Source organism: Electrona antarctica (genome assembly GCF_951216825.1).
Source record: "Electrona antarctica genome assembly, chromosome: 11".
In the NCBI taxonomy this organism is placed as follows: Eukaryota; Metazoa; Chordata; class Actinopteri; order Myctophiformes; family Myctophidae; genus Electrona; species Electrona antarctica.
Window position 1 is genome coordinate 22517664 of NC_136792.1, and position 17160 is coordinate 22534823.

General features: G+C 42.6%; 1 protein-coding gene across 1 annotated transcript; it reads left to right on the forward strand.

The window, feature by feature from the left end:
* Positions 1 to 602: 602 nt before the first annotated feature.
* On the forward strand, positions 603 to 13248 carry vmn2r1 (vomeronasal 2, receptor 1; the record flags this gene model as incomplete). Its single annotated transcript, XM_079513755.1, has 14 exons — positions 603 to 826; positions 2469 to 2760; positions 2977 to 3219; positions 3346 to 3537; positions 3873 to 3998; positions 4840 to 5024; positions 5558 to 5684; positions 6270 to 6497; positions 7453 to 7576; positions 8100 to 8260; positions 9519 to 9714; positions 10220 to 10461; positions 11858 to 12057; positions 12960 to 13248. 14 exons carry the CDS (start codon positions 603 to 605, stop codon positions 13246 to 13248), a joined length of 2829 nt encoding a protein of 942 aa, XP_079369881.1.
* Positions 13249 to 17160: the final 3912 nt, after the last annotated feature.

Sequence of the window (17160 nt, forward strand, 5' to 3'; positions counted from 1 at the left end):
CCAAACTCCTTGCAGCTGTTTTGACCCAAGGATTTTCATGTTGACCCTTTGGTGTCGTTAGGGCTTTAGCCTCTACTGGGTGGCTCAAAGTCAACAGGACATCTACACTATGCCATGGTTCTCACGCACCCCCAGGGGTCACCAGCATTCAGCAAAATGAGCATTATAGCATTATAATGTATTTTTTATACTTTGGCTATTTGAAAATGGACATCTTCAAGCTCACAGCGTGTTGTGAGCTTGTATAACTGCTATTTCTTTTTACTTTTGAAAGATCTAGAGTTATTTTTAAATAATTTAATATACATACATACAACATTTGTTGAGATTTGGATCCGCTGGCCAAATACATTATCAATTTGGGGTCCTTGGCATGAAAATGATTGAGAACCACTGATCTATGCCAATGATGAGATGAAAATGCTCTCCATCACTTGTTGCCATACTGCACAGATGCATCATCAGTCTCTTCTGTCCAATGTGTTCTCTCCACGCAACAGCATCCTCGAGAGAATAGATGCAGGCACCTGTCACAGTTACCTGTTCTATTACTTTCTGGCAAAGCGACAACTCCTTGGCTTGTTTTTTTTCCCCACCATAGCATGGAAATTAGACGACTTTTGTTTGGATTATGTGCATTTTTCTACCTTTACACCTCAGTTTCAGCAAGATCCACTTGCAAGCTGAAGGCAAAATTCAACTTGAGTGGATACAAAGATGTAGACAAGAAGAAGGTGGTAATCGGAGGGATGTTTCCTGTTCACCAACGCATTGCTACCGTTAAACGCAACACCTCCAGAAGCCCTGTTTCTGCAGGGTGCGAAGGGTGAGTCCAGATCATTACTCGGATCCAAAGGTCCATTACTTTTGTTTTTTAGAAAAAGAGAGAAACCTAAAATGTTACTTCTGGGATATATAGCTCACCTATAGTGAGATCTTGTTTCATGATTTGTTGCGGAACTGTCAAAGGGCCCCATTAGGTATATTATGAAGCACTTTATCTATTTGAGAAGAGCACACTTTGTGCGTGCACACCTTTGTCTGCTGTTCGGTTGGCCAAGTCGTAGGCCGTGACGTATGCGGAGTACGCGGAAGTGCCGTTCACGCCTGTGATTTGTGGCCGTGATACGTCACTGACTTTACCTCTGCGTTTTCAACCCCGCTTTCCGTGATGCGATGGACCGATTACAGAGCGCCCACACAACCTGCCCAGCACGGATAAAACACGGTCAGTGGCCAAAGATAAATCGCTGTCTGCCTTCGTTCAAAATGTACGGTTTGTGTGTGTGTCTCTCACTCAGATCACAGTGCCACATAGACGCGTGGCGTTAGACTTCTAGTACTGTACATTGTTGCAGGTGTCAGGCCTAGGATATTTGTCCTTCATTGATTTGATTTGTCTTTAAACCTTTTAATTGTTCATTTCACTTGGGAACGCATACAGTAACAGGGTGAAGACGTGTTGTATATTTTGTGATGGCAAGGTTGATGCCACCTCCTCTCTCCCATGCTGTCCCAGAGGATCAGCACACTACATAAACAACTTAAACAACAATCTCACATGATGATTTTGCACTCTGCCATCCATCAATTTGTTCCTATTTTAACATCTTACATGAAGCTATTTATATATTTTTAAGATTTGTTTTTGGCTTTTGTGCCTTTATTGATAGTTACAGTGAAGACATACAGGAAAGAGGGAGAGACATGCAGCAAAGGTCGGGACTCGAACACACAATACGCTGTCAGGCCAGAGCCTATATGTGGCATGCGCCTGGACCACTAGGCCAGCGGGCACCATGAAGCTATTTTTACAGCCTGCATCTGTAGGAGGCTAGCCGTCTACAAATCTCTGTTTGTCTGACTCTGGACCGATCAGTGCCAAATGTCTAGTGAACATTGACAGTCGGCAAAGGAACTAACTTCACTCCATTTTAGATTTACTGGCAGTTTGGGGGCGCCCACTGGCCTAGCGCTCCAGGAGCATACCACATAGGCGCATGCCTGGCAGCGTGTCGCGAGTTCAGGTCCCGATCCGGATGACCTTTGCTGTGAGTAATTCCCAGACTCTCTCTCCCTGTTTCCTGTCTCTCTCCACTGTGCCCCATCAATGGAAAATATTTACTGGCAGACCATATGTTGTGGCTGACATCAGTGCATGTTATGGTAGACACGCCCCCTTCTTATATAAACCCATTGTAACTTCAAATTCCATTGTAACCATGTTAGATTCATTAAAAACGCCATCATTCTGGTGACTGATCTTTCTAATGTGTGAGTGGGCCATGTTTTTCCAAATACTTTATACATTATATTTTTGAGCGATGCTAACCGCTCCAACATTTGACTGTGTGTGTCTGTCTATATCCAGCAAGAGAATTGCCCATATATGGTTGGTCATGTGCATATGGGACTGACCGATTTCAAACCTTAATGAACTTAACTAATTCCACTTATTCTCCACTCAGATTTAACTTCCGTACATTTCGCTGGACCCAGACTATGCTGTTTGCCCTTAATGAGATCAACAAAAGATCGGACATCCTGCCCAAAACAGAGCTGGGCTACGTCATTTACGATTCCTGCTTCACCATTTCCAAGGCCGTCGAGGGCACACTGACGTACTTGACAGGCCAGGACGAGGCTGTCCCCAACTACCGCTGTGGCGACGGGGCGCCCCTCGCCGCTTTGGTGGGGGCCGGCGGCTCAGATCTCTCCATCGCCACTGCTAGGATACTGGGACTATATCATTTCCCACAGGTAATCCTGTCCTGTCCTGTCCTGTCCTGTCCTGTCCTGTCCTGTCCTGTCCTGTCCTGTCCTGTCCTGTCCTGTCCTGTCCTGTCCTGTCCTGTCCTGTCCTGTCCTGTCCTGTCCTGTCCTGTCCTGTCCTGTCCCTGTCCCTGTCCTGTCCTGTCCTGTCCTGTCCTCATCTCTGTCCTCATCTCTGTCCTCATCCTCATCTCCCTCCATCAGGTCAGCTACTCCTCATCCTGTTCAGCCTTGGAGAGTAAGTTCCAGTTCCCCACCTTCCTGAGGACCATCCCCACTGATAAGCATCAGTCGCATGCCATGGCTCAGCTGGTGCTGCATTTTGGCTGGACGTGGGTGGGCACCATAGCTGCTGACGATGACTATGGCAAGTATGGCATCAAGGCCTTCAAGGAGCAAGTTGAGGATGCCGGTGTCTGCATCTCCTTCTCCGAGACCTTGCCTAAGGTGAGAAGAACTCTGTCTTGTCTGTCTGTCAAGCTATTTTCGAAAAATTGTGAAAACTCAAATGTTGACAACATGAAGAGAGAGCCACTCACTTAAGAATCGTTTCATGAATGACATTCTGTCCAGATTCGTTCCCCGGAGGCCATCCAGCGCATCGTAGACACTGTGGTGGAATCCACGGCCAAGATCATCGTGGTGTTTGCCTCGGACGTGGACTTCAGCCCTCTGGCCCATGAGCTGCTCCGCCACAACGTCACCAACCGCACCTGGATCGCCAGCGAAGCCTGGGTCACCTCCGCTGCCATAAACCTGCCTGAGGTGAGTTCTGGAGTCCGGATCAGCACATTCCTCCCAGCCAAATTGCAAAAGTAGCAAAATCCTATCTGAGAAGTGGGCTCGCAACTCAACTTGTAATGCTCCAATCTTTATTCACAGTAGCAAATTATGTGTAGCTAAAAAAAGAAATCCTACTGGTTATATGATGACGTCGTGTGTGTGTGTGTGTGCGTGTGTATGTGTGTGTGTGTGTGTGTGTGTGTGTGTGTGTGTGTGTGCGTGCGTGCGCGTGCGCGTGTGCGTGTGCGTGTGCGTGTGCATGTGCGTGTGCGTGTGCGTGTGTGTGTGTGTGTGTGTGTGTGTGTCCGTCTGTCCAGATAAACCCAGTGCTGGGTGGTACCCTGGGCTTTGGGCTGAGGAGAGCAGTCATCCCTGACCTTCAACGCCATCTAGTGGACATAGACCCATACGAAGATGATCTCACAGAGACATTCTGGCAAACGGTTTTGATCAATTGATTGAACATTTTATTCACAGTTTGTAGAATGGGTACATTTCAAATGAAAGCACAAGTCAATACATAAACTGCTATGATGATGAAACCAGAAAAAGCACTAACACTTGTTTACATCATCATCATTAAAGAAAGTTAAAAAGGGGGGGAAATGTACAGTATGGAAAAATAGGGGGGGAGGGACTTAAACTTTTTTACAGGGGCCAGTTTCGAATTGCAGCTCTTTGAGAGCGGTTTTGCATGTTAAGCTGTGTGACCCTCATGAAAATAAGGGTTGTGTATCTGTCGCCATCCTTGTATTAGTCACATCCAGTATGTTGGAAAGCATTGGGCCGATTCTGAGACTTGTTTGAATGTGGTACAGGATGCTTTAAAAATCAGATGAGCAAACAAATTGAAGGTCCACTGAAAGCTTCATCCATCCATGTCAGTGCCTGTCAAAGTGGGGCACAGCAAAATTAGTTTTAACTATTTTATAGCTACTTTGGATATTCCAGAAATCTGGAATATTTTTTAAAAATGTAATGAGAAAAAAGAGGTCCCGCACTATGTCTTAACTTATAGAGCAGCAGTGTATTTCAGCCGACATTTCGGTCTAAACGACCATCATCAGGTATCTGGTTACAACAGCAACCGGTAACGGCTATATAGAGGAACTCAGAGAGACGAGGACCAATCAGAGGCACATGCCACAAAAAAATGTAACAACACAACTCTTCTCTTATGGGGGTCCCTGACAAAGAAATGTCATATGGGGGTCTGCAGCCAAACACATCAGTGTTGCTGTCCTTGACATGAACGTGTTTGAGAACCACTGATCTATGTTACAGGCGTTTAACTGTACAATGGACTATGCCAAGGCTCTGAAACGGGCCAAAGCGAGGGCCAAGGCAGCTAACCGTACTCTGGACAGAGCAGGCAACGCTGTGCCTGAGGGTCTGTGTACAGGGAAGGAGAATCTGTTGCAGCTCAATAACACCTACACCGACGTCTCACAGCTACGACTCACTTACAGGTCAGTGCTCATGATGAAGTGCTTCTGAAAGTGGGGTCTGGGGACTCCCCATGGGTCCTTGAGGGGGTTCCAGCCAGGGGGAACCTATAGCTAAGTTATCGGTAGTCCGACCCAAATGGACCCTTATAGGGCGGTAACTCTGACCGTGTACAAATGGAACCAAATGAACCCATAGGGCTGTGAATCTTCTGCTATCTCACAATTAGATTCTGATTCTTGGGGTAACGATTCAATTGAAAATCGATTTCTTCAAATAAAAACGATTCCCAAATTGATTCCAATTCTTGGGGTCACAATTCGATTAATTCGATTTTTTTATTCAAAACGATTGAACAAAAATCTATTCTCATAAAAAAGAAATCCCCAATCAGTTTTATCTAAATTATTCATATTGTTTTCATCTGGACTTTAACAACCACGTGTATCCTAGTTATTTCCAACAGCTCAAACAAAAAAATATATAATACCAGAGATGGTCGTGTAAAAATGATTGGCTTTGATGGTAGTAATAATAATAATATGTCTGTCCACAGTGTGTATAAGTCAGTGTATGCAGTGGCTCATGCCTTGCACAACCTGGAGCATTGTGTGCCTGGAGAGGGCCCTTTTCCTTCTGCCCCCAACCGCTGTGCTGATATCAACCAATTTGAACCATGGCAGGTGTGTTCGTGTGTGTGTATGTGATTCTTCTCACTTGCATGCACATGTGTCAGAATAGCTTTCAGTAGAGAATTAACACTTGACACGTGACCTTCACTCATCATAACCAACTTAACCAAGCATTATTTACTGTGTGAATAACAGTTTACAGTCTACAGTTTATTTTATGGGATTTTACTTGCTATAAATATATGTGAGTTTTATACCATTGTCGGTATACACATACACACAGTATGCTATTTACGATTGTGAGCTTGTAGATCACCACAAGATTACCAACCACATCGTCTCTGTCGGGTGGAAACCTCATACTGTATGTCCAAAACTGTTACTTTTCAGGATTCAAATTTAAGATAAAAAAGTAGATATATAAGCTCAAAACGTGTCGCTTTACGCCGCGTTTCAAGCTTGTGGTAGCTTCTGATGCTGCAGTATGATCAAGAAGGGTATTGATTTACGAAGAGAAGAGATCGGATTGCCCGACAGCAATCCGATCGTGATAATTATTGTTAATTGCAATTATTTTGGCCACAATAAGCTTGACATGACGACGACTAATCCCTACTGACCATCTTGTTTGTGTAGCTGATGTACTACCTGAAGAATGTGCGTTTCAACGTGCCCCACACCGGAGAGGAGATCTACTTTAAGAACGGGGATGTGGATGGTTACTATGACATCCTTAACTGGCAGACCAAAGGGGATGGGACCATTCACTTTGTCACTGTGGGGAACTACAGTGCTGTGGTGCCTGGAAACGCCAATATGACCATTCTGAACGGTTCTATCATATGGAATAATGAAGAATTCGAGGTCAGTGACACTTTTAGATTAGTGGCGGATCAGCAGAAGGAATTTATACAATAAAATAAAAGCAATATAAAATACATTTAGATATAATCAAATACAAATATATTATAAGTATATCAGCTGCTATTCAGCCAAAACTGTTAAAGTTAACGATGCCGCTTGTCGACTTCATGCTTGCAGGTAAACCGTTCCACGTAACAGCTGCATAGTATGATAAAATCTGTATGGTACAAAATCTGTGTCTTCTGTAAAATTGATGTTAACATTGCTAACTGTAATTGCATCAATATTTGGGAGCCACATTGTGAAGGATACACATTTTAATATGTGAGACTCTCTACTCCACATGGAGGCACTTAATAAAAGCATAGAGGAGATGTAGGATGGATTTTTAGGACCTGCGTAAAGTTAATTTATTATGAGATGTCTGCAGCTTTTTTTTTAGGATCTGGGGGATGCTAATGTATCAGGATATACAGGCATGACATTGTCTCAAGTGTCCCTGAGTCCTGCAAATATTCACAGAGAACATTTCTGTCAACAATTAATGTTGATATTTTAGCTAGAAATGCTGTCAATGTTTGGTTGACCTTTGAGATACTCTTTAGTGCCATACTCTCCAGTCTCCAGATAGTTTATTGTCTAATATGCAGCCTGCATAAGTAACGTAATTATTGGCTGTAACTCCAGAGTATCCCACTATGAACCCAGAAGATCATTTTTCTACCTCTAATTTATCACAATGAGAGACTATAGGAGAGATGAATCATCAGGAAAAAAACAGAGCATAATATAAGCACAACATCCGTTGCTCCCCCGTTCTCTCTCCACCCTTGCCTAATGCATACCCGTTGTACTCCACTGATCTCTCTGAATGAATCAGTAAAGCGCCATAAAATATCATTCTTAAAGATTTAAAAACTAGCCTATGCTTGTTTCTCTCCACATCCCCTGGCAGCCTCCTCGGTCAGTGTGCAGTGAGAACTGTCAGCCAGGCACCAGGAAAGGCATCAGACAGGGAGAGCCAGTGTGCTGCTTCGACTGTATCCCCTGTGCTGATGGGGAGGTCAGCAACTCCACCAGTCAGTATACCTTCCATTTTCCACAGTGGTCAGTGGTTTTCAACCAGTGGTCCTTGAGGCGGTTCCAGGTGGTCCCCAGCTAACTCTTGACAGTGTTTCATTTTACGCTCTCAAGAGTTAAATTATTGTTAAACATCTGCATTACTTACTTTACTACAGTCTACATAATTAGAGAATGTGGAATATGTGTTATTTGTATCAACCTTTGCCTGTTATCTCTTCTATGGTACCATCAATACAGCAACAGCATGGAATTGTAGACAAAATATTATCAAATGACAAAATAATAATAATAATAATTTCAAACATTTGGCCAAAAATGTACTGTATGTAGGAAATTACACAAATAAATCATGCATCCTTTAAAAAACGTGTGGACTAAGTATCACATTCACCCCAGAAAATATAAGATTTTGAAATGATCATTTTAAAAATGATTGATTTTAGTTTCCTCTTCTTTGTCATCATCTTCATGGTTTTTCTTCTTCTGTCTCCATCTCTTCCACCCACCTCACACTCCCAGATGCTCGTGAGTGCATCCAGTGTCACGAGGACTACTGGTCCAACAAGGCAAACGATGAGTGTGTCGCCAAACTCATTGAGTTCCTGGCCTTTGGAGAGATTCTGGGGATCATTCTCATTGTCATCTCTGCTTTTGGGGCTCTGATCGTCATAGCTGTGATGGTGAGATATTATCTTGCAAACATGCATACAAACAAACGCACGCACACGCATGCGCACGTGCACGCACAGTGTGCGATTCGAGTGCCAACCCTAACGAGCGAAGGTTCGAACCCCGAATGCATATTTAGCATACAAAATAAAGTAGTTCATTTTAAATGTTGTATGCGGAAGTGCGGATTGATATGAGCCGAGTGCTCTGAGGCACACTTTGATCAAAGCTGGCGTTGATTAGCCATCAGTCTGTTATAGAGTCATTATCCAGAAATAACACCCCGCTGATTCAACCAAGCCGTGTAATAAATTCAGGCAGATAGATATATATATATTCAGGCAGATATATATATATAGGCCTGGGCCATGGCTCAGTGGTCCAGGCACCTTGGCTGGTAATCCAGTCTGGCAGTGTGCCGCGGGTTCGACTCCCGATCCCGACGGCCCTCACTGCATGTCTTCCCCCCCATCTCTCTCCCCATTTCCTGTCAGCCTACTGTCTCTCCCTCCATAAAAAATATAAAATAAAGGCGAAAGCCACAAAAAAACATTTTAAAAGATATATATATATAAAAATCGCAAGCGTGAAATCGCAAGCGTTCATTTATTCATTTGTAACTCAGTCGCGTAGCGTGGATTAAAATGTTGACTAGGCCAATTACCGGTTTTGCCGACTTGCTTGCTAATGGGGGACCATTTAAAATAAAGGCGGCTGTGGACACGTTGGCATGCAGGGGGAGGGGCTGCCAATGTCACTCCGAGGTGAGGTAAAAAGTCTGGTGAGGTTACTGCCAATGTAGGCTATCTTTTGTTGTTCGCCCCAGTGTTTCAGAAGCTAAACTGGGCAAGAATAAGATGTCAATTGACTGGGCCTGTGCCCGAGTGGCCCATGGATGCTACGCTTCTGTTGTAACTCCAAGAGTCTCAGAAATGCAATTGTTGCATGGCGAAAATAGCTGTTATTCAAGCTCACAACGCATCCCATCGCAACGTGTTGTGAGCTTGTAGATCATTTTTTAAATGTCTACCTATAATAAAATGCCCAAAAATATGGACACCGGGTTGAAAGTGGTTTTAAAGTATTTTGTCTCTGTCGAGTGAAAATCTCATATGTCCAAAACTGTTACTTTTCAGGATTCAAATTCAAAAACTGCAAAAGTAGCAGATCTACAAGCTCTACGCGCGTCGCTTCCGATCTTGTATATGTGATAGTTTTCTGGCCCACAGCAACAATTTGTCTGCGTATTTCTGTTCATCCCTTGCACAGGTGGTGTTCCTCATGAACCTTAAGACCCCTCTGGTGAAAGCCAATGACCCCCTGCTGAGCTTCACGCTGCTCTTCTCCCTGGTGGTCACCTTCCTCAGCTCCATCGTCTTCCTGGGCAAACCTGAACCCTGGAGCTGCATGACCAGCCAAGTAGGCCTGGCTCTGGGCTTCGCTCTCTGCCTGTCCTCCATCATGGGTGGGTGAAACCTGCTTTATACTTAAAGCTACGCTAGGTAGCTTTACTCTTTACTCTTCTACCCCGTATTTGAACCCAGTTTCCTCCGCAAGTGCAGATGTTTATTTTATATATATTTTTTGAACCATTGAGCTAATAGAGCCTGCCTGCTTGCTCAGATACTGAGCCTTTGACACAATCTAAATGTCTCAATAGAAGAGCAGGGAAACAAAATACAACCACCCCAATAATTGTATAAGTTATATATTGTATTAACATACTCTACCATACAGACTGGACAAAATTAAAATGTTAAATAAGGTTATATAGTGCTGCTTTAACCACTTAAACCCAATATGTGATCGACCGGAGTCCCTCATATACTAGGCTCTGTTACTTTTAGGCATTTCTCTCTACATTAAATATCTTTGCTGACAATTGCCGATCTACAAGCTCACAACGAATCGTGTTACAATGTGTTGTGAGCTTATAGATCTGCAATAGTCTGTGAATGTTTTTTTCTCAGGTAAGACCGTAGTGCTGTTCTGCAGAGCCCGGGCTGTGAAGACTCTCCGCAATAGGTCCAAAGCGGCAGCCAGAGCCGCCAAAGCTGCCGCCGAGGCAGCAGCCAACGCCGGAGATCCTGATGTCATAGCAACCAACACCACAAACACCAAGGTCGATGACAGTCCCATCAAGAACCTTGACACTGACACTCTCACTTTTGCCCACCAGAGGACGATAGCCACCGTGGGGACACTGATACAGGTAAATGAGAGTGAAACCACATGTGTAGACATCCAGTTTTCAAACACAATTCGTAGAAAATTGAGACTGTGCTGTAGGTAGAGCTGCAACAATTGATCGAACTAACCGTTTTAATCGATTATAAAAAATAAATAACCGATGTTCACTATTTTTGCATTCACCGTTGTGTGAAAATGAGTCGCAGCCCTACTCTGCAGTGGTTATAGGATCCCTGTTTCTGGATGCAAACATACCTGCCATTGGGGGACCACCTAGGTCTAATAATAATAATCTATTATAGATAGCATAGAAGCATCGCGACGCATTGTGAGCTTGTAGATAGGCTATTTTAGGCGAAAAGATTTGCTGTAGTAGATGTTAGTTGAGTTAATTTCCTGTTTGGTTCCACGTTATTTTAATTTGAGTTACATTATGTTGACATCTTAAGGGCCCTACAACTTTTTGAAGATTTGTTGAAATCTTTTGTTGATGCTTTGTCACTTTTGGAACAAACTTTGAGTTTGAAAACCTGTGTTATCCTTAAAGGGCCACTTCACCCCTTTTGCAACCAGATCTTCTTTTAATGATGTCTGGGAGACGAGAAACACTTTCCTGGGGTTTTTAACGTGGGTAATATGTCTTTTTAGATATTTTAGTATTTCAAATTGTCCATGGGCTCCATGATGTCATGGACACTGGGCTCACGTCCTTCCTGGACTACAATTCCCATAATGCTTTGGTCCACTGCTCCTCCTTGTGGATAGGGGAGGGCTGTCTTACTGAGACAACATGTAGTCCATGAAATAAGTGAGCCCAGTGCCCATGACATCATGGAGCCCATGGACACTTTGAAATACTGAAATATCTAAAAACACACATTTCCCAGATAAAAACAAGAAACCAGGAAAGTGTTTCTTGTCTCCCAAACATCATTAAAATAAGATCTGGTTGCAAAAGGTGTGAAGTGGCCCTTTAAGCTTTGACTGCTCGGTCCCGCACAATTGGTATCGGAGGAACCGAAGCGTTGCATTATTAAAATAAAATACTCATGTACCGAGCAGATACACAGTGTGCGGTGTATTTTCATTTCTTTCATGTAGTAGATGGACAAAAGTGAGCCAAGTACTAACAGTTGCAACTCAGATCCATTTCACGATGATGAATGAAGGGTGGTTTTATTTAAGTCGGTTAAAGATCTTTCATCTCACTTCATCCTTAAGGCCTATTCATAGTCCAGTTTTCGGTGAAGAGGTGTCCACCGAAAACTACAACATGACGTCACGCCATGGTGGTCACCGCTCGGCACTCACACAACACAACTCTGTTTTTACTAACGGTGGTCACCTCTTCGCCGAAAACTGGACTATGAATTGGCCTTTCTGTCTCTCACTGTCTTTGTGCTCTGTCTTCATCCCAGGCTATAGCATGTACAGTGTGGCTCTGCGTCCTCCCGCCTCATCCTGTCAAGAACATGGCTAACCAGAATGTGAAGATCATTCTGGAGTGTGATATAGGTAACGTCATCTTCATCTGTGCTATTTTTGCCTACGACATCCTCTTGGCTCTGATCGCCTTCATCTTCGCATTCGTGGCTCGCAAGCTGGAGGACAACTTCAGGTATAGCATAGCATTCATCTGTGTGTGTGTGTGTGTGTGTGTGTGTGTGTGTGTGTGTGTGTGTGTGTGTGTGTGTGTGTGTGTGTGTGTGTGTGTGTGTGTGTGTGTGTGTGTGTGTGTGTGTGTGTGTGTGTGTGTGTGTGTGTGTGTGTGTGTGTGTGTGTGTGTGTGTGTGTGTGTGTGTGTGTGTGTGTGTGTGTCTGTCTTGTACATGCTGCCAACCATTCAATGACCTCATATTCCTGAACATTCATCTATATTTTTTTTTATAATGGCAGGGACTGTCAGACCAGGTCTAATAATCTTCAATTTTCCTTGTGTCTGTTTCTGATTCTTTATTAATCCCTGTAGATAGATTATAGATAGATTCTTTATTAATCCTTGTAGACAGATTATAGATAGATTCTTTATTAATCCATGTATTAATAGATAGATTATAGATAGATTATAGATAGATTCTTTATTAATCCTTGTAGATAGATTATAGATAGATTCTTTATTAATCCCTGTAGATAGATTATAGATAGATTCTTTATTAATCCATGTATCAATAGATAGATTATAGATAGATTATAGATAGATTCTTTATTAATCCCTGTAGGGAAATCCTGATATCTCATAGCAAGGCAGGTTAGTTAAAAACACAGCACAAAAAGGTTCAAACTGACAAATATAAGAAATATATTTAAAAAAAGCATAACAAACATTTAAAAGGTGTCACTGGGATAACAATAATAATCCCTTGTTATTGCACATATCATGATTTGATTTGAGTTCATTTCCTATGCCCTTATTTTATTGTGAATTTTGTTTATCTGTCTTAGTCTGACCTTTGGGCTTTGCAGGCCTCCTGATTTGACAGTAACATGGCATTTAGTTGTACTTTCCAACCTATGTTTCAGTGAGGGGAAGTTTGTGACGTTTGGCATGCTGGTATTCTTCATCGTGTGGATCTCCTTCGTGCCGGCATACCTTAGCACCCGGGGCAAGTTCATGGTGGCTGTCCAGATCTTTGCCATCCTGGCCTCCAGCTTCGGCCTGCTTGCATGCATCTTCCTGCCCAAGTGTTATGTCCTGCTGCTTAAACCTGAGCGCAACACAGAGGAGAATGTCAGGGCCGTCCGGGGTAAACCTAAAGATGCTAGCGCAACTGGTACCTCAGCCTCTGAGGTCACTGCTACTACTGAATAGAAAGAAAGTGTAGTCTAAACCAGGGCAGGCTTCCATACGCTTTCATCAAAATTAATTAAAACAGACAAGGTTTTTGGGTCGCCCGCTGGTCTAGTGGTCCAGGCGCATGCCACATATAGGCTCTGCCCTGACAGCGCGCTGCGTGTTCGAGTCCCGTTCATGACAACCTTTCCCCTTCTCTCTCCTTCTTTCCTGTCCGTCTTCACTGTAACTATCAATAAAAGCACAAAAGCCAAAAACAAATCTTTAAAAAAACAGGTTTTGTAATAGCCCACCATGATCAATACAGGGAACCACAGACAAATGATGTCAGTTAGTTTCCATAGTCCCCCCAAATGCCTCTAGGTGGCAGCATCACCATGACAAGTCAACAGGGCTAATGGTCAAAGCTGATTCATTGTCTTTAATATTGATATATTGGAAATCTGTCAAAATTCATATTCGATATTGTACCCAAATGGACCTGCAAGGGTGTATTTGGTTACATTACACTTTCAGAGTTACAAATGGATTAAGTAACAATTGTATCTGTGTGTGATGCATGCGACACTCTTGACTCAGTGATCTGCTGTTTTTAAGAAACATTTTACTGCCACCTATTGAACTCTGGTAATTTCTCCAGCTTTGAGGTTTAAGTAAAACCTGGCTAATCTGCTATTAATTGCTCTTGTGGATCGTCCGCCAAAAATATTACAAAATGTTCTGACTTCCTCCAACATTATGCCCTCCTTTGATCAAGTTCATATTCTTTGTCCGGTTAAGAAGTTTTGTGAATCTGGTTGAGTTTTATAATCTTGCTTATAAAATCTTGCTTCTTAATATAGGCCTACATTAAGCTAGGCCAGTGGTTCCCAAATCTTTTCAGCTTAATTTTATTATTACAATTATTTTTTTTAATTTATGGATTGGTCGAAGATTTTTTTTAATTCTTTATCGGCAAAGTTGAGGACATTGCTATATAGTGTTTGTTCGGTAACAGGTGTCTCTTCGCCTGGCTAGGTCTTTAACACAATTTGTGCCCAAGACGTCTCTAGACGTCCTAGGAATTATTAAACAGCAGTTTCCCTTTCCGTGATGCGATGGACCGATGCGGTGAGCACGGAAAAAACACAGTCAGTCAGTGTCCGAAGACACATCGCTGTCTGCCTTCATTCAAAATATACGCTTTGTGTGTGTCCAGTCCAGTGTGTGTGTGTCTCACTCGGACACACAATATTCACAGAGAAACAACAACACGTGTGGCATTAGACAAGCTTTCTAGTTGGATACATCCTGACCTGAAAATGCATTTTCTGTTTACTATTGAGACCCCTGTTACAGAACAATCTCAATATAGAGCTATTTAACATTTTAGCAAAAATAATATCACTTACTATACCTTTTGGTCAATGGTTATTATGTGACTTAGCTACCTCCTGCTCTGCACTTTGGTCAATGAGAGTTGTTTTTAAATGTGCTTTATAAATAAATTGACTTGACTAATGACTAATGAGAGGTACTGTATTTGCAAGGTTAACTCAAAACTCAGAACTCTGAAAATTGAGTATAATTGAATATATTGACTATACCTTTCATGACATGAATGCAGCTCAAAGTGCTTTACAGAGCAAAAAAGAAAAGCAAAAACAAAATGAATGCAAAAAGGCAGCAAAACAGGAGGACATGAATATTACAGAGATTTAAAAGTCAAACTAAAATCAACTAAAAGCAGGAGTGAAGAAATATATGTCTTGAGCTGTGCTTTAAAGCTGTGTACAGACTAGGCTGCCTGTCTAAATAAAAGCTATTAATTCCAAGCTTCAAAAATAAAACGCTAGTGGCTATGCATAGAGATAACATGGAAGCTAGAAGCAGCTTCTTGCTTCTAGCTTCCTTGGTGTGAATGACTATTATATGGCTTTGATGTGATGAGAGCGGGCGTGGTGTTGGTGAATTAAAAAAATATGCCTATTTTCAAATAACCAATGTAGGGTTAAAGTGCATGGTTAAAGTGATGTTGATGCTATATTAACTCATTTTGCTGGGGACCCCCTGGAAAGTTGAAAGTTGTTAAACTAGCACAATAATCTTGAACTGAAATAAATATTTTGCTATACAGTATATCTTTTTGTAGTGGTTTTATTTACCGTTTTTTTATTTTTTCTCTTCTGGTCCCCCATGGACAAAACCCCCACTTTGAAGCAGTGTACTGTATATGGTATGACTGTGTGGGTCAAAGAGTGCTGTGGTCCAAATGTAGCAGAATTACTGCTAGTCGTGCACTAGCCTGGCTAATAAACCAGACTCAAATCACACCGTTGTGTGTTTTTTTTTGCCAACGGCTGATTCGGTCTGGCTTATTAGCCAGGCTAGTCGTGCACTGCTATTAGCATATGATACAACAGTACATGACTCAAATCTCAAATTGCGGTGCAATAGCCTATTGCAGCACACAGTCTGGAGAATAAATACTATACAATACTATATCCTGTATATCAATACAATCTTTGGATTGCTGATACTGAACAAAGGAAATGGACCAAAATAAGGCTTTCTTTCCCCGTTAAGTAGAAACATGGGATTAGAAGAAGGTATACATAATCAAACCCCATGGTGCCTTCCGTGCTGCAAGACTCCTTATGAGGAGAGATAAAAGGCTATTACACTGGAATAGATTGATAGCTTACTGCTGAGACCATAAAAAAGAGGTGTGTGTGCGCAAACAAACACGCGCACACACACACAATGCTACACTATACGTTTGCTCACAGCATCGTATATTATGACTAATCATCTCTGTGCACAATCCAGCAAAGCAATATTGTTCTTCTGCCATTATATACAATTCTGTAGGTGCATCTGTGTCCCATTCTCTTAATTATATATTCGAGTAGAAACCTATCTCCATATTCTAACTTTTTGTGGGGGGTTTTTTGTACATGAATGCCCAACTTGATCATACTGCAGCGTCACACAAAAGCATCAAAAGTAGCACGAGCACAAGCTTGAAACGCTGGTGCGAAGCGATGCGCGTTGACCTTGTAGATCTGCTACTTTCTACTGCCATAATTTAATTTGAATTCTAAAAAGTTTTGAATGTCATAGAAAACTAGTAAATATAGCTACCTACTTTAAAGAGTTTTGAAAGTGAATGTCACAGTTTCACATTGCGACCAAAGGTCACCGATATCTATGAAATCTTGCGTTTTTGTCACATAACCCACAATTCCCGTCACTCTGTCATGAAGTCGCAATTTCCGTCACACACCCCAGGCAAGCCCCCAGGTCATCGTGACATCATGTGACATCAGCCCCCTGCCCCTGGTCACCCCCAGGCAACATCCCAGGTGATGTCACGTGACATCAAGGACCATAGAAGATAGCTCGAACCAGTGCTGGTTGTATAGTTAGAGCCCGCTGCAGTGGTGTCCGATCCAAACTTAACCAAAGATGCAGAAATTTCGAACCCAACGATATCCGGTTTGTAAAGCCAGATATCACAGGACATTTGGGTTGTAAGGCCAAATATCCTGTCTCGTCCGGAAGGCAATGGAGTCTCTCATGAGGAGCATAGCAAATGCTGCTAGCTCCCTAAACCTCTTCGGATTCTTCTTATATATGGTTCACTAGATGCGTGTCATGATGACAATGCCAGCGCCAAGTCGCCAACTGAGTACGTATCACCACCATGACGATGCCAGGCGTGTATATCCATATATGAGGTTTCTACACTAATCTGATGTCAGCGCTGCCTGGATATCGCTGTATCGAAGGCTTTCACCTAGAGCTCCTTATATGGAGACAACCTATAGCTATAGCTGATGCCCCCCATGCCAAAGCGCCAGCGCTCGCCCAGCAGTCTGCCGTCAACGAGGTGGATGCATGCGGTCTTACTGGTAGAAGTATACTGTATTAAGTTTGTTACAAAATAAC